The following is a 27,103-nucleotide window of genomic DNA, read 5'->3' as shown; positions in this document are numbered from 1 at the left end:
AGAGCCGCCTGGACAAACACTGGAGGGGCCTACCTGGTCTGTACAACCCATCTTGTCAGAGCAACTGATTTTGGTCTTGCCGCGCTCGCCACGCATGCAACCAATTCAGTGACAGGGTTTTTTTTGTTTGTTTTTTTTGGAACACGAACAGGCCTCGGGAGAGGCCTAAACCGTCGTCAAGTCAAGTCAATCAAGTCAAGACTATGCCGCGAGCCATATTTGGTTTACAGTAAAGCCTTAAGAACTAATAGCGCCGGAGTGACTGAATAGGTCGGGATTTGATAACTTTACCATATTCGTACCTCAGTTTGGCTGCTTCAATGAAAGGAGTGTGAAGCGCCGCGTTACCACGGCAGGGCCTCAACTCGCCAGTGCTGCAGATTGGCGAACGTTTCAATGACGCGCCCAATTACGTACTTTAGTCGTGATGCAATAATTTGATGTCAGTTCGAGAGCCTGAAATAACTTTTCTGTTTTTATTTAAAGTAACACATGTTCACTGAGGTCATGTTGTCATCTCTTACGATTTCTATTTAGTTCGTTGTATTTTTCATAACTATTTTCATCTAATTTTCCCATTGCATTCTGTTGTCATGCAGTTAGTTGTTTATGTCTCAACGAAAGGAATCTGATGCATATGGGTGGAAAAAAGAAAAAAAAATAAATAAACGAACTGAGCATGCCCTTTCATATCAGTCATGGCTTATGACCTTTTGTTGGTTTGGGTTTCCCGTTTGCCATCAGCTAGTATTAGAGATGCAGCTCTGCACCAACCCAGACTGCAAATGCAAGTGGCCCACCAATAGCGAAAACAAGAGTCGGTAACGATTATATCAAATTTTGTTCTAAAAAAAAAAGTGGGCTACATGGATACGAGGCAATGTATATTATAGCGAAATATTCAATTACATTGCAAGTCAAATAAACATGCTGAATCTTTCATCAACTTGAAAAACAAATACCATTATTATTATTAAGACACTGAAAATCATTTGCAAGATGGAAATTAACGAATCTCACCGTCTTACCTTTAGTATCATTACTTTTACATTGGAAACTTTATTCATTTTTGAAGCCCAATGTCTAATACTGCATTCCTAAAGTGATTTGGCAGAACTCAGGCCTGGTTGTCGTCTGCGGACGGCCTAAAGGGCACAAACCCACATTCACCAAACGTATACTGTCCCTTTTAAGTCAGTTTTGATCGTTTAATGTAGCAGCCTGTATAAAGAATGTGTCTCATTTTTCAACTTGAACTTTCTCTGTTTCTCGACTCGCTTTATTCTTTTTAACTTCTCAAATGCTTCTTATCACGTTGGGAGTTCTCGCAATTTGATATATTCAGACAGAAAAAATCAAATGATACTTTGTTTAGATATGAGTTAATTGTTGGTTGTTCAACTTTGTGTGTGTGTGTGTGTGTTTTAATCAAAATCATTGGGAAAGAGAGAGACAAGAAAAATGAGACAAAGAGCCATTGTTCGAGGAACACATTTTTCTCTTACTGTATCTTCTGAATTTGTTATCTGTGACGGGGTGGTAAGGTGGTGTTAGAGAAGGTGAAGACAGGTAGAAGGTGTTAGCAGAAGAGAGCTGCAGCCAGGCAAGGTAGACTCGGGAAGGCAGTACGCTGGTTTTCTTCTTTTATTCTTCCGTTCTTCCAGGCCAGGAGAGTTCTCTATTTGTCTGGCACTCGCTCACTCCTTATATTCTGTTCCGTCGAACCGCAAAGCCAGCGCCGCGAAGCGATTCACGAAACCGGCCCTCCGCGAGCCTTGAGGGGCGAAGCTTGTGTTTGTTTGACCAAATTTAGCGGCTTCTAACTTTCGGCTCGGGGAACTAACATAGACATACTATATATCACACAAAACTATAAGAGACGAGCATTTTCTTAAGCTAAACCATTTTCTACAAAAATAATGTAGTTAAAAACTGTAAACAAAAAGAGTCACTGAATGAACGAGCTTTTAACGAGTTCATGTATCATTTTTGTACACTACAACAATTAATACGTCGCGATATGTAATATAATTGCAACAATTAAGTGACTGAACATCATGAATTTCCAACTATATAAAAATCATCTATAGAATCAGCTTCTAGAGTAAAGGTTTTTTTATGTAAAAATTCAAGAGAAAACTCAGCGGACAGCTCCCGTGTCGGCACCGCTTGGCGGTGTTTTTGGCACTTGTGATCGACAATGAAATACTTCGTTTAAACCAACAACAACACAGTTATACATGTATGATACGAATCAGATTGATAACAGAAATGCAAACATCTGCAAGACAAGCTATAAAAATGTCTAGGTATTGTAAAAACATATTTTGCTCAAATCGGCACTGACGAATTCCAATGGCTTGAAGAAGAGATAGTTTTGTGGCGCCGAAATGCCGTCAGACATTTTGTACCATCGCATGCCTATAACTTAGGTGTACACGGAAAGCAGTGCACGAGAAGAAGCTTAATCATTTACATTTTAATGCACAATCTAAATTCCACGGCAACTATATCGATTTATAGAAAAGAAGGTATTTTGTATGCTTCAACTGAGTGGATTTCGAAGATCGCGCCAAAACTCATTCACATAAATATTAGATCTAGTTTAAAAAAGTTATAGGCTTTCTGGCCAAATGATATCATTACATTTGAGAAGTAAGATCGTTCTGAAGTCCCATAACATAAAACTATAATCTCATCTATAAGGAAGTGTTTATAATTTAACAAATTGATGAAAATCATCATTCGGTTCCCTGTAAAGGGAGATAACTTGTGACCGATTTACAACTTCGTAACCTTTGGTGAGTCACAAAAGTCGTCTACTAAGCTGGCCAAACGAAGATTGTAGCCAACCCGGCAACATATCTTTTTGCTAAAAGGTATATCATTACATTTATTGAAGTATTTGCTGAGTATTTGAGTGATCTAGACCAGATGCATAATCTTCTGCAAGAGGATTTTTTGTTTGTTATTTTGTGACACTTGTAGTATTTCATTGTTGTGCTTCCATTTTGTCATTTGTTGACACTTTCCTTTGCTGTCTTTTGGTGGTGGAGAGTGAAACTGTGTGTTCTTCATAGGCATCAAGCGCAACCTTTATTCAGAACATCTTGAAGTAATGCATCAAAGTTATTCATTAGATGTTATTCACTAAAACATTATTCACTATTCAATGGACTTGCTCCTTGTATCAAGATCTGTGTGTCTTTTTGATCCGCTCACATTTGATGATTTTTTTTCTTTTTCTCTTTGTGTTTGACAAATCTGTTTGATATTCACTGTTGAACAGTGAAAGTACTGTAGCTTTTACTTCTGTGTGGATGCTGAATGTAACATATTTGATTTGTCTGTGATGCTATTAAATTATGTATCTGGAATAATGCTGCTGAATTCAAGAACTTATCATAATGTGTGAATGAAAAGTGTGAAAGGTAACCATGTGAAAAAGAGTGGTTTTATCATTCTGCTGCCTTGTCTCTGATGACCATTGGCTTTTCTTTTCCACACAAAGTGAATGTGAGTTTGCACGCATCTGCATGCATGTGTGTTTGTGTGTCAGTATTTGCAATCCAAGTGCATATATGTGTTTGAAAAAGTACTTGTGTGTGCATGTATGTGTATGTTTGTGTGTCTGTATGTATGTATCAGTGTTAGTGTGCGCATACACACAACATACGGCTCTTCCATGACAACATGATTGGACAAGTTCTTTCCAATGGTGACTACACAAACTCCTTCAACACTCAAACGGAGTGTCCTTGCCCTCATGATTTTCATCTTGTTCTTCATGCAGGTCCTACTCCATGCTGTGAAAGATCTGCACTTGGGCGTATACATCAAATACTGCCTGGATGGATCTGTGTTCGACCATTGTCGTCTCACCGCTGAAACCAAGACCTTGGAGAAACTCATCCTTAAAGCCCTCTTTGCAGATGACTGTGCCCTTATGGCACACAAGGAGAATCACCTGCAGGTCATTGTCCACCACTTTGCAGAAGCATCCAATCTGTTTGGACTGACAATCAGTCTTGGAAAAATGGAGGTCCTGGTCCAAGCTGCCCCAAACACAGCCAGCCCCAGCCAGCCATTACCATTGATGGAGTCAACTGAAGTGTGTGGAGAGCTTCAAGTATCTGGGCAGCACTATTTCTGCAGATGGATCACTGGATAAAGAGATCATGTCCAGGATACAGGAAGCTAGCCAGGCCCTTGGAAGATTGAAAGTGAAGGTTCTCAGCAGAAAAACATAAGACAGTCTACAAAGATAAAGATCTACAAAGCCGTAGTCCTTTCTTCACTACTGTATGGATGTGAAAAGTAGACCCTCTATCAACAGCACATCAAGCAGCTAGAACAGTTCCACATGAGATCGCTGCACATGGTCATGGGCATCCACTGGCAGGACAAAGTCACAAACCAAGAGGTGTTGAACAAAGCTGATTTCACAAGCATTAACCTTCGCTGGCTGTCGCTTTTGACTACACATGGAAGCTCATGTGGGTCGTCTATGACCCATACCTTCAAAGAGACAAAAACCTGTATATTCCTCCAAAGCTTGTGTGGGTCGTGCACGACACATACTTTGTAAAGAGACGAAAACCTGTATATTCCTCCAAAGCTTATAACAAAATATAGAAAAGGAAAACATATCCTAACAACTGATTACACACACATGCGCTCACACACGCACACACACACTCACACAAACACATACACTCAGAAGAAACACATGCTCACACATTCACACACACGCACATACACACACACACACACATTCACACACACTCACACACAACTGATCACACACACACAAATGCATAACACCACATGCACATACATACAAACCCTACTTATGCACACAGAGATAGATAGAGAGATGAGACAGAGAGAGACAGACAGACAGCGAGACAGAGAAAGAGACAGACAGCAAGACAGAGAGAGAGCAAGAGAGAGAGATGACTCATAGCATCCTATACATGCACAATCAAAGATATTCAGTCACACAGGTACATGCTGTTAGAGAAAGAGATAGAAGGGGGTTATAGCTGAAGACAGGCGAAAGGGACGGGGCGAGGAGGGGCAGGTGGGTAGTGGGAGAGTAGTATGGTAGTGAGGCTATTGAAAGTTAAACTTCTTTATTTTCCTTCACTAATTGCAAATTAAACCTTCTTCTTCTTCTTCTTCTGCGTTCACTCGTATGCACACGAGTGGGCTTTTACGTGTATGACCGTTCTTTACCCCGCCATGTAGGCAGCCATACTCCGTTTTCGGGGGTGTGCATGCTGGGTATGTTCTTGTTTCCATAACCCACCGAACGCTGACATGGATTACAGGATCTTTAACGTGCGTATTTGATCTTCTGCTTGCATATACACACGAAGGGGGTTCAGGCACTAGCAGGTCTGCACATATGTTGACCTGGGAGATCGTAAAAATCTCCACCCTTTACCCACCAGGCGCCGCCACCATGATTCGAACCCGGGACCCTCAGATTGACAGTCCAATGCTTTAACCACTCGGCTATTGTGCCCGTCATTAAACCTTCTGAAATCACTATTAAAAAGGTATGGGTCGTACATGACCCACATGAGCTTTCGAAGGGTGACCACGTTTTTTCATCTTTAAAAAGCATGGGTCATACACAACCCACACCAGTGTCCGTGTGTACTTAAAACGCCACCTTTAATTACTCATTAACTAATTTATGAATTTTTTTTTCATTTTTTGGCAAAAGTTGGCCTTTTAGGTGTAGGAAGCATTTCTGAAATTTCGTAGAAAAATATTAAGAATTGGCTGAGATATTTGTGTTTTTGTACCCTTCTGGGTCGTGTGCGACCCACGATAGCCAGCGAAGGTTAAGTCATTGTTGCTGAAGGTTCAGCTGAACTGGTCATGTCATCAGAATGGACGACAGCCGCATCCCCTAACAACTAATGTATGGTGAGCTCAAGGAGGGCTCACGCAGAGAGGGAAGGCCCAAACTGAGGCACAAAGACACCCTGAAGAGCAACCTCAGATGGTGTGACATCCAGCCATGCAAAGCTGGAAGCCTCTGCTGTGGACAGATCATCATGGAGGTCTCTCACCTCCAAAGCAACAGCTGCCTTTGAAGTGGACAGACAACTGCGTCTCGCCACTGCAAGGAACAGATGACATAGGACCTCATCCTCCTCAGTCCAAAATTCAGACCATCGCAGCAATATCTGTGGGCACCTGTGTGCTTCCAGCTTTGGGCTGTGGAGTCACATGCACTGTCATTGCTGAGTTCACAGACCTTGTCATCGTCGGCTCCCAATGTACTACCAAGAAAGAAGAAGAAGAAGATTTGTTATCCAAGTGCATATATGTTTTTGAAGAAGTACCAGTGTGTCCATGTATGTGTATGTTTGTGTGTCTGTATATATGTATCAGAGTGTTAGTGTGTGCATACACACAATATCACAAAAGTACACTCTCTTCTCCCAAGCAGATCAAACACAAACACAAACCACGCACACTTTCGGTTTTAAGAATTAATAAAACTTTTATTTTCTTTAAAATATCAATATCTTTCACTACCAAAAAAAAAAGTTTCTTGACTCTGCAAAACACAAGGAAAAAAATATCACCATATCTGTTGTCATAATTACCACCAGATATAATCACCTCCAACTCTTCATCCTGCTCAAAATCAAAGAATGAAAGTGACAAAATAATGTTCAATGAAATATTTTGACTTGGTAGAAAATGAGTTTTTTACAATGTTAACATGGAAAACAGAGCTACGAGAAAAAAAAGTGGTAACTCACAAACATGTAATTTCCAAGATAAAAATCCCGAATCAAAACAGAATAGCATGTCAATGTATGTGCAAACAAGCTATCATGTCATCTAATGTGTAAAAGAAACAAAACACAGACAGTATAAAGCAAGTCTAAAAGAACACTTTGTCATTTTAAATTCTATTAATGAAATTAGAGCTTAAGAAGATCACCAAAATGGAGAACCCTGGTACACTTTTGTAGATAACATCATCAAAAAGAAAAATTTTCATACGATGGTAGGAAAGCTATCTGGAAATGTTCTAATCCTTCACACACACACACACATGGACATACACACACACACTACACACATGTATACGATCATGCACATATGGATCATACAAAATTGTTCATGTTAACTTGATTTGAAGTCTTTGTTCTTGTGCACATTTCTCAAAAAGAGGAAAAAATCTGTTTGAAAACAAATTTTTGGTCTGCTAACTAGATACACCCTCTAAAAGGAGTCAAATCGTATTAGCATACACAACATCACAAACACCAGAATTATATGCATACTATTTATTTATTTATTTATTATTATTATTATTTTATTATTATTATTACTACTACTACCTTTTTTATATTATAATTATTATTTATTTATGTAAGCTTATCTATTATTTATTCACCTTTTTCTTTTTTTCTCAAGGCCTGACTAGGCGCGTTGGGTTACGCTGCTGGTCAGGCATCTGCTTGGCAGATGTGGTATAGCGTATATGGATTTGTCCGAACGCAGTGACGCCTCCTTGAGGTACTGAAACTGAAACTGAAACTGGCAAGAGACAAACTATATATATCATCAATCAAAACATGAGCAAAAATGTGTTTTTTTTCTACAAACTAAAATCATCCAGTTCTCCAAACACATAAAGATTACACAAACATTTAATAATCCATATATGACACATCATATGAATATCTAACTCACTACACAACTAAAAAATATTACATTTAATTACATTTGGGTTGTGGAGTCACGTGCACTGTCATCGCCACAATATTTACATTTACGATCAAGACTGAACTACGGTCAAGAAATCTTCTTTTCTGCCCTGCTGACGTATCTAAAGAAGCTGCGTATAATTGACAGTAAAGCTGTGAAACTGACTTTAGGAGTACCTGTGCATACTAAGACCTCAGAAGCCTATAAGGTTGCGGGTATTCTACCACTAGATGAAATCAGAAAATTAAGTTCTGCTAAATACATTGTGAGATGTACAGCAGTGGATGATTTTGAGGAATTAAATATTAGATCTGATATTGATTTTCCAAAAAATGCACAAAATAATTCAAACCTACAAACCATTTGCACATGTGTCAGATATTTTAAATTTTTTGTGTTGATTCTCAATCTGTTTTAAAAAGTTTGCTCTTTTTTGAGAATAATCAAAGAGAAAATTTATTGTTCGAAATTAAGTATTTATTGCACTCCCTATTTGTTAAGGGTACAAATGTTGATTTTTGTTGGATACCATCCCATACTGGATTCCTTTATAACGACCAAGCAGACAGGGCAGCAAAAAGGGGAGCAAAGAATCATACAGATAGTATAAAAGTATATTGCCCATTGTCAAACAAGGAAATAAGCAATATACTAGAAAGAGACTTGAATTCAAGTCTAAAACCTCGTCACTTGACTCTCTCAGACTTTGGTCCGATTCGCAGACCAATTCTGAGTTTAGCTCTCAGACTATTATCAAATTCATTATGGAGTATTGATCTAATGTCAAGTGCATAGTTTCAGTTTCAGTAGCTCAAGGAGGCGTCACTGCAAGTGTATAATTATGCTTCAGTAACCCGACAATAAAGCATGTAATTTTTGACTGCAGCTTGATGAAGCTTTATGTACACGAAAGTGTGTCTTCACAAGTGACTGAGAACGTTGATGTTTTTAAATTTTTGCATTCATTATCAGTTGTTTCGCTGGTCAGTTTAACGACTTCTCTTTTACAAAGTCCTTTAAGTAATTTCCTGTAATTGTATTTAGATTTTTTTTTTTTCAAATTTCACCCTCATTTGCCCAGTTTCCCCCAACCATCCATTCATTTACATCTCCCACCCCTTCTAACCGATAATACTCAAATGTAGTCATAAATACTTTAACAAAATGTCTTCAATCACCGATATGTGTGACGGGACATTAAGCAAAATTCCTCCCTCAAAAATATTAAACTTTCCATACTCACACAAATCTCTAATTATCTGCATATTACACCTCACACAAAAATCACAATGCATATCTTATTTTTTGAAATCTCACACTAGCAGAGAGCTCTCTGAATATCAGTTTGATTGTTTTTTTAAATCACACAAAGTTTAAGTGGAAAAAAAAGTACAGACAATGAATGAAGTCGGTAACAAAGGAATGCTTGAAAAGATTAGCAATAAAGAACACACCTGGTCATATCTGCATAGAAATTACACAAGGTCACACATGCATGCACACACTATTCTCACTCAGTTTGGGGTCCAAGAGCACTGGTATTATCAGTGAAGGGCTCCTTACCAGTTGTTATGGTTTCTTGGATGTTTGATTTTTATCAGTGATAACTGAACACAATGAAATGGTGCAGTGTGTATGTACACTATGTGTGTGTGTGTCTGTGCACATGTGTGAGCGCCTGTGTATGTGACTGTGTGTGTGTGTTCGAATGCGTGTGTGCATGTATGTACATGTCTGTGTGCCTGTGTATACAAGTGTACTTGTGTATGTGTATGTGTACAATAAATGTGGCACAATACTGGAAGGGAAAGGGGCACTGTATGAGGCCACCATGAATGCAGGGTATCAAGAGCCATGGACTTTGAGACACTGTTTCTGTATGTCATGATCACCCATATCATCTGTATCACAGGGTTGTACTGAGCTTTTTGAATAAAAGTTCCCACATCAACCTGGCGTAAGAGAAAGACATTTGACATTTGAGCATCGTTTTTGAACAGAGAATGCATAAAAACGTTTCCAATCTCCTAGTGCGATACTAACATGAAATAAAATGAGGTAAGGACACATTTGCATATCCTCATAGCATTGCTAAGTGTCAATTTTTGAACAGAGAATGCATAAAAACGTTTCCAATCTCCTAGTGCGATACTAACATGAAATAAAATGAGGTAAGGACACATTTGCATATCCTCATAGCATTGCTAAGTGTCAACAGCAAAGCAGAGATTCAACAATGCAGCAAAAAATAAATGAATTCAAGTTCATGGTGCACACAACACTTTCAATGTACAGTGAAAACTGATCATCATGATCATATCATAAATCTTATTGTTGATGATGTTTTGTTGTTCTGATCATCAATATCACAGCTGATATTCACATGTTGGATGTTAAAACCTTTCAGGTGCAGTTTAGTAAATGGAGAGGTTTTTTATTCTACAAATAGGGGGATTTTTTATATTTTTTATCTTAAACCAAAAACCAATGAGTCCATGCTAAACAATTGATATCAAAACCTATCTACATGGTCACTGTGTGACAATGGGAAAAAAGAATACATATGTATCACCATTAACTCAGGAATGTCTTTAAAATATGAAGACAAATAAAAGCAAATGACATGGCATATTAAAAGTGTGAGAACAATAATATAAGCATATTCATTTGAACTGTTTAGATGGGGAAAAAAATCATTAAATTTGTTTCAAACATGTAAATTACACAACTATTTACGAGAGACTGAAATAAAATCTTCCTGTATCTTCTGCACTGAATTGCATATCCTACAGAAACAAAAATATGACAAACAAAAGTATTAATACTAAATACACAAGCAATTTAAAAAATGATAAAAATGACTGTTCTTGTTGTTGTGTCAGAATATCAGATCAAAGTGCCAAGTTTAGAGAATAAAAAATATATAAACAGTAAATTGAGTTTGCATATAATTTGGCTTTTTTTTGTGCCCATCCCAAAGATGACTGGAAAGAACTGATTTTTTCCTATTTTTATGCCAAATTTGGTGTCAACTGACCAAGTATTTGCAGAGAAAATGTTAATGTTAAAGTTTACCACGGACACACAGACAACCGAACACCAGGTTAAAACATAGACTCACATTGTTTACACAAGTGAGTCAACAAAAGTATTAATACTATGTTAAAAGGTGGGTAGTGGTAGGGGTGAAGGGGGAAGGAGAAGAAGGTGAAGAGGGGGTAGAGTAGGATAACAGGCAGAGGATAGGTGCACAATCCACTCTCTCCTCGTACCACAGCAGGGTCTTTTAGAAAGATGAATTGAGGTGTTTATTTCTCTAACTTAACAGCACACCTGGAACACACACAATATTAAAACCCAGGTTAAATCAATACCAAAACATATGCTAGACAGAATCGCACTGATGTAACAGAAACATCATTATGTTGTCTGGACAAGTAAACAATTCCACAGATAACCTTTCTCCATTCTGACACTCAATGTCTAGCCGTACAGTCTCTTCTCAAAGAGATCTATGTAAGAATGTAAAACAAGCTTCATATAGTTTACCATCAACAATCAGTGGCATATAAGTTAATGTGCACCAAATATATGACTAACAAATACTAACTCCCAGTATTTAACTCCTGTCAAACCACCATAGAATAATAGCTGTCGCACCAAGTATGTGGCAGACAATTACAAACTCCCAGTGTTTAACTCCAGTTAAATCACCATACAGTATTAGCTGTTTCCATTAAGACTGAACAAATCTGTACTTTGTCTCTGCAAAGTATCTCATTGGTAAAATTTTTACATGGGAATCATATAGTTACCAAGTAATTTGGTAAATATATAGCAGCCTGTGTGCACCAACATAGGACTGCCTCTCAGTGGTCTCAAATCTTATTGAACACACACAGCTATGTGTTACCCCACTGGCATATAACACATGACTACAGCACATGGTAATCACACCTACCAAGTCACACATGTTCCCCATGTTGCATTATCACTCATGTGCACACACACATGGAAACACATGAGCATACAGTTAGCCTGTAGATTTGTTCACCCTGAATATAACCATCACCACCTAACATACAAAATAGGTATGTCAAACCTCAAAATAACTCCAACTGTTGCAACCAAAACATTCTACACAGATGCAACACACATAATCTCTGTGTTTCTTTGTGACTGAATGCTTACATTGTTCCCACAGTATGTCAACAATAGACACACCACTGACATGTTACTGAACATTATCATTTATGCAAGCCAAGATGCATAACATGTAAACCCAAACATGATGTCCAAGCATCATACCATAATATCAACCTGTAGGAAACAGGAAAGGGGGGGGGGGGATACCCAAATACCCTAAACCAGTACTCCATTTAGTCATGTATTGACTACATTGTGTATTTTAACCACTTTTCCCTCAGTCACTAGCCTCAAATACAATTAAGCCATACACATGCTGGCTATGCTCTCTCACAAGTCATGGTATCTGCATCAACACATTCCAGTTACATTAACTGTGAAATACCACATCAGCTAAAAAGGATATCTCAATGCTCTTGTGACACAACATCATAATTCTACAAACTCCAAACTGTTTCCAAAAACCAGAAAGTAAATTGCCAACAAACCAAATTACCAGTACAAGCATTACTCACAGCCCCCAATGTTTCAGGGTTCACTTTATATTCATGTAGCAGAACACAATCCCACTGAGCCAGTGTATTAGTCACAGAATCCAAGTATACCATAAATCAAGCATTCAACTAAGTCCGAAAAATAGATGCTAGTTTGACACTCACAGCCCCCATGGTACTGTCTTGACCGTCCGGCTCTCCTGGCCTGCTTCAAGGAAGGAAAAGAAAGAAACCCCACTTGCCTATTCATTTTATCCTCTTCACAAGCTGGCGCTGTATGCAAACTATCTTCCAACCCAGAACGTTTCCAATTGGCTGAAGTTAACAGACCAATCTGGGACCTAGACTTGCACATCAGCACTTTTCTCACAGAACCCAGCATTGTCAAGGAGAAGGGGAGGGGAGGGGGGTGATGAAAAGAGGGAGGGAAGGAGGAGGAAAGATCGTCCAGCCCTGATTCTGTTCTAAACAGCTCATGATAAACACACCACACCATGTGGTGACCATTGAGGCAGATGCCATCCTGCCAGAGATCGACATGGGGGGTAAGGAGGGGGTTTGGGGGGGAGGGGGGGACGGGGTTGAGGGTGATGGGAGTGGAAGGGAAAAGGGCAGGGGAGTGTATAGGAAGAGAATGGTCAGAGGAGATACCATCTTTACTTAGTATTTCTTGATAACTTACTCCCTCTGTACTTGGCCAAGGGAAGGGGGGGAAAGGGAGAGAGGGTATGGGGAGGGGTGTTGGTGGGGATAGATGCCATGGAAGTGGGGTGGGGGGGAGAAGAGTAGGGAGGTAGGAAGGAGGGGTCCATCAGTGCACAGTGTGTCTGAGAAAATCCCATGCTTCCACCATAGGCGCCTGACACACTATAACAACTAAATACACAAGCAATTTATAATCTGTATTGTGGATAGCTAAGAATACGTGACCTACACTTTCACAAAACAATCTTTTTCATTTGTTGAAATTTATTGTCCTGTTAAAAAAGATTTTAAATTGTAAAGAAAAAAGTGTGTACTTTATAAGATAAAAGCATTAATATATTTCTTGCTGACTACTTGTATTCACATTTACCACAACTTGCAGTGTATTGTAACAGCAAAATCAAAGTTTTATTCATACTTAATGACAAAGCAAACTGCCTTTGGGCTGTCTCAATGACAAGACAAAGCTTACGTCATTCTTACATGTATAAAAAAGAACAATCATATTTTTATACAGAAAAAAAAGTTATTTACTAGCAACTGCAAAACTACTGTCACATGTGTCTGAGTGCATTTGAAAGCAATAGTCCTCAAGCAAATGTATATTGTTTGAAATTGTCAAAATTTATTGGTCTATTGGAGACATAGAGATATCAAAATCATATGCTAATTTCTCAATTGTTCAGATTCTCTTTCTTAAACAAGCACAATTCCAAGTACCCATTCAAAAGAATTGCTTTGACAGTCAGTCTGTTTTTGTCATTCTGCTACCTGACCATTATCTATTTTGCTACATCTGTTTTGAGGTTTGCCACGCCTGTCTCACAGTTTTTAAAAGGCATGAAGGAAGAGGACTAGCAATCATACTAAACAATAAACTGGAAAACGAAGTTTCTAGCATAAATCATAATAAATGGTGCAGCAACTCATGTGAACTAGTTGGCGTATGTCTTTAAAAACCTGGCGGAAGTCACAAAAGCATTGTACTCCCACTCATCAATGCCTATACACACACAGGAACCTATACAAAAACTGACTGGGCCTTTTTTTTTTTAAAGGAAATAAAAAATGAATTTTGAGAATCTATGATTATCTGCAGAGACCTTCTTGTGAGATCAAAGTTATGGGACCAGCAGAACTCTAACCCACAAGGACTCACCCTTGAAGAAATGATAGGATATATTTTTCTTATCCCACAGGCCTTCTTGAGAAACTGAAACTGTACCAAACCCTGATGATCAACTAACATTTGCATGCCAGGGAACTTGCTGAAAACCACACCCACTGCACTGTACATCACTTCACACTGCATTGCACAGTCTTGTCACAAGCCACTCCCCCCCCCCCACACACACACACCCGTTGTCCATGGCACACTCATGGTGAAAAACATGGGCACAGTTTGGCACACACAGAGGAAGCTGGAGGGACTGCGAGGTACTGGGCCCTTGTGAAGGTCAGGAAGATCTGCTCCAGCGTGGTCTGGTGGACAGAGTAATCCTCCACCCCCAGTGTGTCTTTGGCCGACTCCATGGTTTCAAACACTTCAGACAGGGGAACACTGGCATCTGGCACCTAAATAAAATTTTAAAAAAGCTAGAATCATATGTTTATTTGTTTGAGAGATGGGGACTTTCCCTCACCCATTCTTCACACCCACTGTATGAGTGTGCTGAAATGAATGAATGCTTGTGTGTCTAAATCACCTTGTAGTGAACTGACAATAAATCAATGAGAATAAGAAAGAAGACGACATCTGATTCCTCCCCATCATGTGTTGATTCTAGGATTAGTTTGTCAATAACTTTTGAACAGCAAATTTCTTGTCTTTCTTTGATGTTGTTGTTGCTGAGTGTTGAAAACTATGTTCTGATTCTAATAGCGTATTGATTTCAGGATCAAGTTGTTAAATCTTTCAAAAGGCAAGTGTCACCTTCTTTTAAGACAAAAAAACAAAAACAAAAAAAAACCCCCCAAACAACAAAAATAGACAAAACATGTATATTGCAAATATAACCGCAAGTGTACATTCCTCAGTTTGTCTTCATCAACACAGACATGAATTAGCACATACACTTGCACATGCATATACACACACATCATTCACAACACATGTATGCACAACCACAAACACATACATGCATATATACAAACAACCATACCAAAATCCACCCTACCTATTTACTCCCTGCTCCTCCCCAATGACACTTGCCTGAAAATGCACGTAACCCTGATGATCGTCAAACTTCTGTGTGCCAGGGAACTTGCTGAAGATGGCAGATACCAGTGGCTCTTTGGACACCAACTGACCATTGTCATCTGTGGCCATCTTGACCACCAGAGTGTAGCCCTGGCCAAACTTAGACTTGAGGTGCTGGGGGCTGCCCAGACACTTGAACTCTCCATTCACCATGATGGCAATGCAGGTACACAGCGCTTCACACTCCTCCATGCTGAGGACAGTGTTCACGTCATCATTGTTGGTGTGATGATAGATAATCATTGTTGGTGTGATGATGATGGTGACAAAACTCAGCATATTAATAAACATGATGATAATCATTGCTGGTGTGATGATAATGGTGATGATGGTGACAAAACTCAGCGTATTATTAAACATGATGATAATCATTGTTGGTGTGATGATGATGGTGACAAAATTCAGCATATTAATAAACATGATGATAATCATTGTTGGTGTGATGATAATGGTGATGATGGTGACAAACCTCAGCGTATTAATAAACATGATGATAATCATTGTTGGTGTGATGATAATGGTGATGATGGTGACAAACCTCAGCGTATTAATAAACATGATGATAATCATTGTTGGTGTGATGATAATGGTGATGATGGTGACAAAACTCAGCGTATTAATAAACATGATGATAATCATTGCTGGTGTGATGATAATGGTGATGATGGTGACAAAACTCAGCGTATTAATAAACTTGATGATAATCATTGTTGGTGTGATGATAATGGTGATGATGGTGACAAAACTCAGCGTATTAATAAACATGATGATAATCATTGTTGGTGTGATGATAATGGTGATGATGGTGACAAAACTCAGCGTATTAATAAACATGATGATAATCATTGTTGGTGTGATGATAATGGTGATGATGGTGACAAAACTCAGCGTATTAATAAACTTGATGATAATCATTGTTGGTGTGATGATGATATTGACAAAACTCAGCGTATTAATAAACATGATGATAATCATTGCTGGTGTGATGATAATGATAATGATGGTAACAAAACTCAGTGTATTAATAAACATGATGATAAGCATTGTTGGTGTGATGATGATGGTGATGATGGTGACAAAACTCACCGTATTATTAAACATATGATAATCATTGTTGGTGTGATGATAGTGGTGACAAAACTCAGTGTATTAATAAACATGATGATAATCATTGTTGGTGTGATGATGATGGTGATAATGATAATGATGATAATAATGACAGTGATGATGTGACAAATAATAAGCATATTGATAAATATGGTGATGATACTGTTGGTGTGATGATGATGATAATGATGGTGATGTTGATGATGATGGTGACGAAATTCAGTATACTGATAAACATGATAATGATCGCTGTTGGTGTAATGACGATGATGATAATGATGGTAGTGAAAAAGATAATGATGATGATGGTGATGGTGGCAAAACTCAACATACTGATAAACATGACTATCAACACATTCAGAACACCTCCACACACATACACAGTGTCCCACACACCTGTGGGAGGTGAGAACCAGGGTTCGTCCACTGTCTCGAACCTCAGACAACACGTTCCACAGATGGTGTCGGGCGGCAGGGTCAATTCCAGTTGACGGCTCATCCAGCAAGATGACCGCTGGGCCCCCCACCAACGCTATGCCCATGCTCAGCTTGCGCTTGTTGCCTCCACTGTCAGCAACACAGTGAAAGTTAAACAGGAGCTTAGACCTCAAACCTTTCTATTCTAGGATAAAGTATTTTAGGCATGGATTATTAACACAGTGAAAGTTAAACAGGAGCTCAGACCTCAAACCTTTCTATTCTAGGATAAAGTATTTTAGGCATGGGTTATTAACACAGTGAAAGTTAAACATGAGCTCAGACCTCAAACCTTTCTATTCTAGGATAAAGTATTTTAGGCATGGATTATTAACACAGTGAAAGCTAAACAGGAGCTCAGACCTCAAAACCTTTCTATTCTAGGATAAAGTATTTTTGGCATGGATTATTAACACAGTGAAAGCTAAATAGGAGCTCAGACCTCAAACCTTTCTATTCTAGGATAAAGTATTTTTGGCATGGATTATTCTTCACAGAGGAATCTGAACAAGAGGAAAACAATTTTTTGAAAGAGAAGGTGACCATGGCAATGTTGCCAAGCAAGGAAAGGGCAGACAGTCTGAGCAGGAAAGTGTCCAAAAAAAATGTGAATGTGGAGACTCAAAGGAAGGTTCAGTTTAAAGGGCCCATGCCTTTTACGGCCAGCCACTAGGGCAGTGAATTCATATCCACAGTGCCTAGGGCTTGGTACAGGAAGGCAGTGAATTCATATCCACAGTGTCTAGGGCTTGGCACAGAAAGGCAGTGAATTCATATCCACAATGCCTAGGGCTTGGTACAGGAAGGCAGTGAATTCATATCCACAGTGCCTAGGGCTTAGTACAGGAAGGCAGTGAATTCATATCCACAGTGTCTAGGGCTTGGCACAGAAAGGCAGTGAATTCATATCCACAATGCCTAGGGCTTGATACAGGAAGGCAGTGAATTCATATCCACAGTGTCTAGGGCTTGGTACAGGAAGGCAGTGAATTCATATCCACAATGTCTATGGCTTGGTACAGGAAGGCAGTGAATTCATATCCACAAAGCCTAGGGCTTGATACAGGAAGGCAGTGAATTCATATCCAGTGTCTAGGGCTTGGTACAGGAAGGCAGTGAATTCATATCCAGTGTCTAGGGCTTGGTACAGGAAGGCAGTGAATTCATATCCACAGTGTCTAGGGCTTGGTACTGGAAGGTAGTGAATTCATATCCACAGTGTCTAGGGCTTGGCACAGAAAGGCAGTGAATTCATATCCACAGTATCTAGGGCTTGGTACACAAGACAATGAATTCATATCCACAGTGTCTAGGGCTTGGTACAGGAAGGCAGTGAATTCATATCCACAGTGTCTAGGGCTTGGTACACAAAGACAATGAATTCATATCCACAGTGTCTAGGGCTTGGTACAGGAAGGCAGTGAATTCGTATCCACAGTATCTAGGGCTTGGTACACAAAGACAATGAATTCATATCCACAGTGTCTAGGGTTTGGTACAGGGAGGTGAGGCCTAATACTCTCCTTTCACCACTGTAACCTTTCCCAAGTGAAGTCAGGTACCTGTTCACACCTGGGTGGCACCAGGAACTTTGGAGCAAACTGCCTTTCCCAAGGACACTACAACATGTTAAATGGGTCTCACTGGACAGACACCACAGCATGTTAAAGGAGTCTCACTGGAGAGACACCAAAGCCTGTTAAAGGAGTCTCACTGGACAGACACCACAGCATGTTAAAGGGGTCTCACTGTAGAGACACTATAGCATGTTAAAGGAATCTCACTGGACAGACACCACAGCCTGTTAAAGGAGTCTCACTGGACAGACACCACAGCATGTTAAAGGAGTCTCACTGGAGAGACACCACTGCATGTTAAAGGAGTCTCAATGGACAGACACCACAGCCTGTTAACCCTTTCGCTGCCAGGAAAATAAGAATTAAGTGAAATCTATTTGCCAGGGTTTTTTCCACAAAAAACGGGTATAAATTTTCCAAAAATTTTGTGCTCTTTGTTATTGGAGAAAGACCCATAAAAGTATATATTTTCTGAAAGGTAAATGAATAAAGAATACAAAACACACGCTGTTTTCCCATTTTATATATATTTTAGTGACATGCTGTTGTTTTGAAATCAGTGTTTTGTTTTTTGTCACATTTTCAACTTGTTCATTACAAACATTAGTCAGGTAATTTGCACAAAAACATCATATTTTCTGGACAAATGGATATCTGCAAACACAAAATCATACTAGAACAACGACAATATATATATATTTTTTTAAGAGATAGATACACAATACATTGTGACTTCTCCAAGTGATAAGATGGATGTGAGGCCACGCCCCCTCAGTCTCCACCCCCCTCCTCCTCACCCCTCTCACACGGTCACTTGATTCAGTTCTCATCAGACCGCGTTGGCTGCGTGCCAAGAATATCGCTCTGCTGCTAATTCGGTCATCTGTCGTCTGCTAACATGTGTACAGCCGGCATCACTCACTGACAGTCGCATCTTGGCCACTCTCTTCATTATTCATTTATTTTCTATCAGATCGTCCTATAAATGTTCATCCCTATCTTCTCTTTCGAATTTAGGCTTCAATTCTTTCTGAGCATCAGCTAAAGAAAGATCTTGGACGGCGTCAAAGTTGGTTGTGGTTTCAGAGTCTTATATATTTTGGCCAGCATCACAGTCACGTCGGCCCCTGTGTCGATCTTAAACTTGACCTTGCTCTGGCCTATGTTGATGTCTGTCATCCATGCTTGGTTGGATGGCGACTGCACTGCTCCCAGAAAATATGTCTCGTCTTCTGCATCTACAGCTTTCAACTGTTTCGTTAGGCATACTGTTGAGAAATGGTTGAACTTCTGGCAGGTCCTGCAGCGTTTGCCTATAGCTGGACAATCTTCTCTCGAGTGTGGTCCTCGCCCGCAACGTCCGCAGCGATCTGTCTTGTCCTTAGGTCCTGTGCTATCCTGTTTTCTTGTATTTCTTAAATTTCCTCCTTTTCCTTTTCCTCCTCTCTGCTTTCCTTGGCCTTTTGCATGAACAGCATCTACTTTCTCCCCTAGCTTTCTCTGTTCCCCTAGCTGTTTCTTAACGCTCTCGTATTGCCTGGCCTGCTTCACTGCATTCTCTAGCGTCAAATCAGCTTGAAGTTGTAATTTCTCTGATAACTCCCTATCAGATACACCAAGAACAAACCTATCTCGTATGGTGTCTTCTCGGTTGGGAAAGTTAGCGTGTTCAGAAAGTTCATAGAGAGCTCGGTAGAATGCTTCTATGCTTTCACTGCTGTCCTGGCTTCGCTGATAGAACATTGCTCTAACATGTATTATGTTCTTTTGTGGAACGAAATGTCTATCAAATAAGTCTAGCACAGCTTTGAGATTGGGTCCTGTCTCTTCCGTTTCATCGTAGTGAAAAGACTCGTAGACCTGCTCTGCAGTGGCCCCCATGGCATAAATCAGCGATGAAAGTTGTATTTGAAAACTTTTAGTGCTCAGTTCGTTTGCAATCACAAAACGTTCGAATCTTTTCCGCCATTGTGGCCAGCTTTCTGGCTGCTTAAAATCGAAGTTCTCTGGCGGTTTGAAAGGCATCTTATGAGGAAATAAGAAAAACTCAACTCACAGGTTATTTCTCGTCTGTAAGTGGTGTGTTGAGGTCTCTTCGTTTTCAAGTCGTAGCGTCGAGCTGTCTCGTCTGCTACAGCTGAGAATCTCTCACAGTTGCCAAGTTGCGTCGCCGATTCGTTGTGCGGAAATCTTCATAAAGCTGGATTCGTAGAGCCGCCGACTGCCACCATGCTTCGTTCTCACACGTTCTTACAGACTCGTAACAACAGGAACCTCTTGTTGATGTTTCCTTTACTGATGCCTTTCACACACACACACACACACATATATATATATATATATATATATATATAATACATACACACTCACCATTTTCAGTCAAATTACTGGCAAAAACACCAGCAAAGTCTTCCATTTCCGCAGTGATTTCGTTGTCAGTGTCGGTCAGCTGGCACATGGTATGGACTCGCTTTTCTCTCCACTGTAAACACCCTCTTCAGCGGGCTAATCTATTTCTAGTTCATCGGGATATGGTTCAAAATCACTGTCCGACGAATCAATATTATCTCCTTCAACATTGGAGCCTTCAGTTTGGATCATTTCCAAAGTAGCTTCAACACTGTGTTGCGTTTGACCTCTCCTACCGTGTCGAACACTTCGACGCAACACCATCTTTTCAAACAACTTGCAGAGCTGACCGAGGGTATGCTTCGTTGTCATCTGCTAACGAACGTGTCACTACACGCACGCAGTGTGTGTGAATGAAAAGTTGGCCGGAGATAACTTAAGAATCAGTTCTGCTTTTGAGTTTCGTATCCGACACGTCACTCCAACAGCGCGACTTTTCAAAATCAAAATCCGCTTGTTATAGTGTGCGCATATGCGGACATTGGCATCCAACGCTTTGTCCGACGACATCCGCATATGTGGACAATGGCAGCGAGTGAGTTAAAGAGGTTTTACTGCTGAACACTGGAGACACACTACAGCATATTAAAGGGGTCTCACTGCTGAACAATAAAGAGGCACTACAGCATGTAAAAGGGGTTTAACTGCTGAACACTAGAGACACACTACAGGATGTTAAAGGGGTCTCACTGCTGAACAATGAAGAGGCACTACAGCATGTAAAAGGGGTCTAACTGCTGAACACTAGAGACACACTACAGCATGTTAAAGGGGTCTCACTGCTGAACAATGAAGAGGCACTACAGCATGTAAAAGGAGTCTAACTGCTGAACACTAGAGACACACTACAGCATGTTAAAGGGGTCTAACTGCTGAACACTGGAGACACACTACAGCATGTAAAAGGGGTCTAACTGCTGAACACTAGAGACACACTACAGCATGTAAAAGGGGTCTAACTGCTGAACACTAGAGACACACTACAGCATGTAAAAGGGGACTAACTGCTGAACACTGGAGACATACTACAGCATGTAAAAGGGGTCTCACTGCTGAACACTGGAGACACACCACAGCATGTTAAAGGAGTCTCGCTGCTGAACACTGGAGAGACAAACTACAGCATGTTAAAACATCTCACTGCTGAACACTGAATCACAAGTCAAACGCCTCACCCATTCTGCCATCGTGCCTCCTCCCAACAGGAATGCACACACAAAAAATGAAGGTGAACACTCAAAAGAAGAATTGGAAAAGAACAAGCTTTATGGTACTCATGACATCCCCCTTTCACCCATTCAATTTCATGTGCACACATGTCAACACACATGTGCATAAACACACACTCACAAACATTCACACACACACACACTTTGCAAAAAAAAAGACAAAAAAAAAGACAGATACTTCTGAATGACATACAAATTAAAAAAAACAATAACACCTTACTGAGTTTCATATCATGTTCTGGGAGGTGGGGACGGGAGAGGGGAAGTGGTGTAAATCACATACTGAAACTGGAAAATACAAACAAGAGAAACGAAAATAGTGAACGTGTATAAAACAAAAAGGAGAAAAAAAAAGAAAGAAACCTACTGATTTGGGAGTAATGGTGAGAGGTAAACAGACCACTGGACACACGCAGTTTCATTTCCAGTTTCAAGGAGGTGTCAAAACATGTGGATTGATCCATATACACTATACCATGTCTACTTTGAAAAAAATGAGCACACAAACACAGAGTAGGGAAGACCAACCTGTAGTGCATGGTCATTTTGTCGGCATGGGTCTCCAGCATAAGCAGGTTGATGAGGTTGTCGACGATGATTTCGATGTTAGAGGAGGGAACGCCCCTCATGCGTGCGTACATGACCAGCGTCTCCCTGCCCGTCATCTGGTCGATCAAACCGTCAAACTGCGGGCAGTACCCCATGTTGGCTTGTACCTGCAACACTCTGCACCTGTCGAGTCTGCTTCCAGGACTACTTCCAACACCAGCTGGTCCTCAGGTAAAAATGATGTATGATAGTCAGTCGTGTCCGACAAGGGCCATCAGAAAAGCAGAGGAGGCAACTGCTGTACTGGCTATCTGGGCTAGAATATGATTAGTGTGGAAGGTGACTTGCCCAAGTTACATGCCCACTCTCTCAGCCAAGAGGGCTTCTGACTGTCTGTGTTGGGTGCTAATACTACTACTACAAATAATAATAATAATAATGTATTTAAACAATACATCACAGAAGAATAAGCAAATTGATAACTGGAATAACACACACATAACTATGAAATTCTAAAAATCAGTAAATAGATAATCTATTTCATCAATGGATGAAGAAATGTTATTTATCTTGGAATGTGATACTGCAACTAATGCTCCTTGTGTGGGGGTGTTTATCTAAGTTTATCTAATGTGTGTGAGTATGTATGGGTGTGTGCATGTGTGTGTGTATGTGTGTGTGTGTGTGTGTGTGTGTGTGTGTGGTGTCTGTGTGTTTGTGTGTTTAAATAAATGCTATTTATCTTGGAATGTGATGTTGCAACTAATGCTCCTTGTGTGGGGGTGTTTACCTAATATGTGTGAGTATATATATGTGTGCATGTGTGCGTGCGTGTGTGTGTGTGTGTGTGACTGCTAGTGTGATTGTGCTAGTGTGTGTGTGTGTGTGTGTGCGCGTGTGCGTGCGTGCGTGCGTGTGTGCGTGTGATTGTGCTAGTGTGTGTGTGTGTGTGTGTGTGTGTGTGTGTGTGTGTTTAAATACCTGTATGTGTGTTTATGTGAGAGCATACACATGTGTGTTTCATTCCTGTTCACCTGTCACAGCCTACACTGTCAGTTCCATGTTGAGCTGACATGGCTTCATGAACTCAAGGTTCAAAGCAAATTCAAGTTCCAACCCATGAGTGTAAACACCACAAACAGATGTAAATACAGGTAGTCTCCTGCCTGCTAAAAAGACAGAAATAAAAGAAACAATCACCACAAAGTCTATGTGTCAACAGAACACAGAGCCCACCTAAGAAGTGAGACAATCTGAGGGTGCGGATCCAATCCATGCTTTCCAGAATTTTCTCCCCACTCCACGAGGTCTTGAGACACTAGTCATATGGAAGAGATGATAAACTGAGGTCTCATGTGCAGCATCCACTTACCACACGTAAAAGAACCCATGGGAACAAGAGATCTGTCCCTGGCAAAATTCTTACCAGGAGAAACATTCATTCAAATATATATACATATCTGTGATATGTGTGTGCTTACACGTGACAGGCCTGACTGAATGACACAGGCAGCAGATGATCAGTGCCTACAGGCAGCTGTTGGCTCTACCTTGGAAAAAGCCTGTTATGCAAATGACTCTGTGTTTTTAAAGTGCTTAGAGTTTTGTCTCTGACCGGGCATTGTATATGTATCAACTATGATAATAATAGTAACAGTAATAATGATATTAATAATAAAATCAGTGACTCAAACACTCAACACCATCACAAACCACTCTAATGTCGGACTTGACGCTGTGCTGCCAGACAGAGGCGTCGCCGTCAGTCACCATGACATCACCGGTCAGCATCTTGAAGATGGTGGTTTTGCCGGCACCGTTCTGCCCCAGCAGACCAAAGCATTCCTGCTCTGGAATGCCAACCGAGATGTGGTTAACGGCCACGAACGTGCCGTACTGTTTGTACAGCCGGTTCAACACCAGGGTGTCCCCATCTGCTCCACCACTGTCCACCCTCTGTTTCTCCACTGCCACGTCTCTGTCCTCTGACGATGCACTGTCCTCATCTGGAATCAAGTACAAAATGTGACTGGATAGACTCCCTGAGCCTGTTTCCATTGGAGTTCTATACTGATCACCATTTTCAAGGGTTTGTTTTTACTTTGCCCCATTATCCATGCTGTTTTACTGACATTGTGTGTGTGTGGGTCTGTGTGAGCACTCGTGTGTGTGTGCACATGAGAGAGTACATGTGTGTGTGTGTGTGTGAATGTGTGTACATGAGAGAGTGGAAGTGTGTGTGTGTGTGTGTGTGTGTGTGCATCTGTTTGTCTGTGCGTGCGTGTATGTGTGTGACAGAGTGTGAATGTGCGTACGTGTGTGTGTAAGACAGAGTGTGAGAGTATATGTGTGCAGGAGATTTCTTTGACTCGTGAATATGCATTTTTGCACGTTTTTCATGATTATGCATTATTGCTCATTTTACTTACTCAGAACAGTAGATACTTAACCCCTTCACTGCTAGTATGTTTTGCGATAGCCTATGCTGAGAAAATTTTCAGAAAAACACTCCACTGATTTTAATTTGCTTATATTAAAAAAAGTACTCAAGATAAGTGCATAAAAGTTATATCAAATGAAAGGAAAATGAACCAAGATTTTGTTTTCAAAACTCACATGTTCAAATAATGAGTCAATCTAACATAAAAATTCCATAAAATGCAATAAAAAAAAAAAGGGACTGTCATTCCATTATGTAGGTGCTACAACATCAACCAGGTTATCAACCAGTCTTTCTTGTGACTGTTGTGATCAACCACACACACTGTCAAGGCTGTGACAAACAGTGGCACCCATGTTTTTGTTTGATCCAGAATTGCTGGAGGCTTGTTTACTGCCCTTTGGTCTTGCTGCTGCTGGTCTTCAGCTGCAGGTTTGTGGCAAGTTGTCAGCTCCAGATGGTCCAGGATAAACATCATGATCATCACCATGCTGCATACCTGAAACACACTGCATATGTAGCCGGGCTGGCTACAATCTTCGTTGGGCCAGCTTATCAGACGACTTTTGTGACTCGCCGAAGGTTACTAAGGAAGTCTGCCGCGGTAAATCGGTCACAAGTTATCTCCCTTCACAGGGAACCGTATGATTTTTCATCAATTTGTTAAATTATAAACACTTCCTTGTAGATGAGATTATAGTTTTTATGTTATTGGACTTCAGAAAGATCATACTTCTCAACTGTAATGATATCATTTGGCCAGGCAGCCTATAACTTTATTAAACTAATATTTATGTGAATGAATTTTGGCGCAATCTTCGAAATCCACTCAGTTGAAACATGCAAAATACCTTTGTTTTCTATAAATCAATATAGTTGCCGTGGAATTTAGATTGTGCACTAAAATGTAAATGATTAAGCTTTCTTCTCGTGTACTGCTTTCCATGTACACCTAAGTTATAGGCATGCGATAGTACGAAATGTCTGACAGCATTTCAGCCCCACAAAACTATCTCTTCTTCAAGCAATTGGAATTCGTCAGTGCCGATTTGAGCAAAATACATTTTTAGAATACCTAGTCATTTTTATAGTGTGTCTTGCTGATGTTTGCATTTCTGTTATCAATCTGATTCATATCAGACATGTGTAGTTTTGTTGTTGGTTTAAACGAAGTATTTCATTTTCGATCACAAGTGCCAAAAACACCGCCAAGCGGTGCCGACACGGGAGCTGTCCGCTGAGTTTTCTCTTGAATTTTGACATCAAAAATCTTTACTCGCGGTGCTGGCTTTGCGGTTCGGCGGAACAGAATATAAGGAGTGAGCGAGTGCCAGACAAATAGAAATAGAGAACTCTCCTGGCCTGGAAGAATGAGAAAATAAAAGAAGAAAACCAGCGGACTGCCTTCCTGAGTCTACTTTGCCTGGCTGCAGCTCTCTTCTGCTAACACTTTATACCTGTCTTCACCTTCTCTAACACCACCTTACCACTCCATCACACATAAAAGACTAAGTTTGCTGGGTTTTTGGAGGTTTGGGATTTTTTGTTGTTGTTGTTTGTTTTTTTTACATATAAAAGGGTTATGAAATGGTACCATTTTATTTCTGATTGTTTTCAGAAGCTGAAATATAAACACACACACACACACCTAAACACACACACACACACCTACACCCCCACACCAAATCCCCAACACACACACACACTGAAACTGGTTCATGGTATGCCACACCCCACTCATTCTCTCTTTTTTCCTATAAAACAAAATGACAACACACACACACACACTTCTAGTGTTGCATTTACAAAGTAATTTAGGCATACAATTCTGTATATCATTCTCTGATTTCAGTTTTATCAACACTCCCCCCCCCCCCACACACACACACACAAAACAAAACAAAAAAACCCACCAATGCACACTCGGGAACGAAGGCGTTCGATAATGTTCCACATAATAGATT

At 40.2% G+C, this 27,103-nt stretch overlaps 1 protein-coding gene and 1 long non-coding RNA gene across 2 annotated transcripts in view; one reads left to right on the top strand and one right to left on the bottom strand.

Annotated features, from left to right (window-relative positions):
• Window positions 1-2,800: 2,800 nt before the first annotated feature.
• Window positions 2,801-24,583, top strand: LOC143299412 (uncharacterized). The gene is made up of 3 exons (XR_013057534.1): window positions 2,801-2,879; window positions 15,351-15,517; window positions 24,447-24,583. It is a non-coding gene; the product is annotated as an uncharacterized LOC143299412 (long non-coding RNA).
• The window catches only part of LOC143299411 (phospholipid-transporting ATPase ABCA3-like), an 85,309-nt gene continuing 71,241 nt past the window's right edge, over window positions 13,036-27,103 (bottom strand). The window contains exons 21-25 of the mRNA XM_076612595.1: window positions 24,413-24,705; window positions 22,679-22,866; window positions 16,855-17,025; window positions 15,304-15,544; window positions 13,036-14,666 (exon numbers count right to left, since the gene is read on the bottom strand). Coding sequence (XP_076468710.1) covers window positions 14,469-14,666; window positions 15,304-15,544; window positions 16,855-17,025; window positions 22,679-22,866; window positions 24,413-24,705 — 1,091 coding nt within the window. The 3' untranslated portion in view covers window positions 13,036-14,468. The remainder of the gene's footprint in view (window positions 14,667-15,303; window positions 15,545-16,854; window positions 17,026-22,678; window positions 22,867-24,412; window positions 24,706-27,103) is intronic.

This window comes from Babylonia areolata, chromosome 25 (genome assembly GCF_041734735.1).
Source record: "Babylonia areolata isolate BAREFJ2019XMU chromosome 25, ASM4173473v1, whole genome shotgun sequence".
In the NCBI taxonomy this organism is placed as follows: domain Eukaryota; kingdom Metazoa; phylum Mollusca; class Gastropoda; order Neogastropoda; family Buccinidae; genus Babylonia; species Babylonia areolata.
This window is presented reverse-complemented; position numbering and strand designations above follow the sequence as displayed.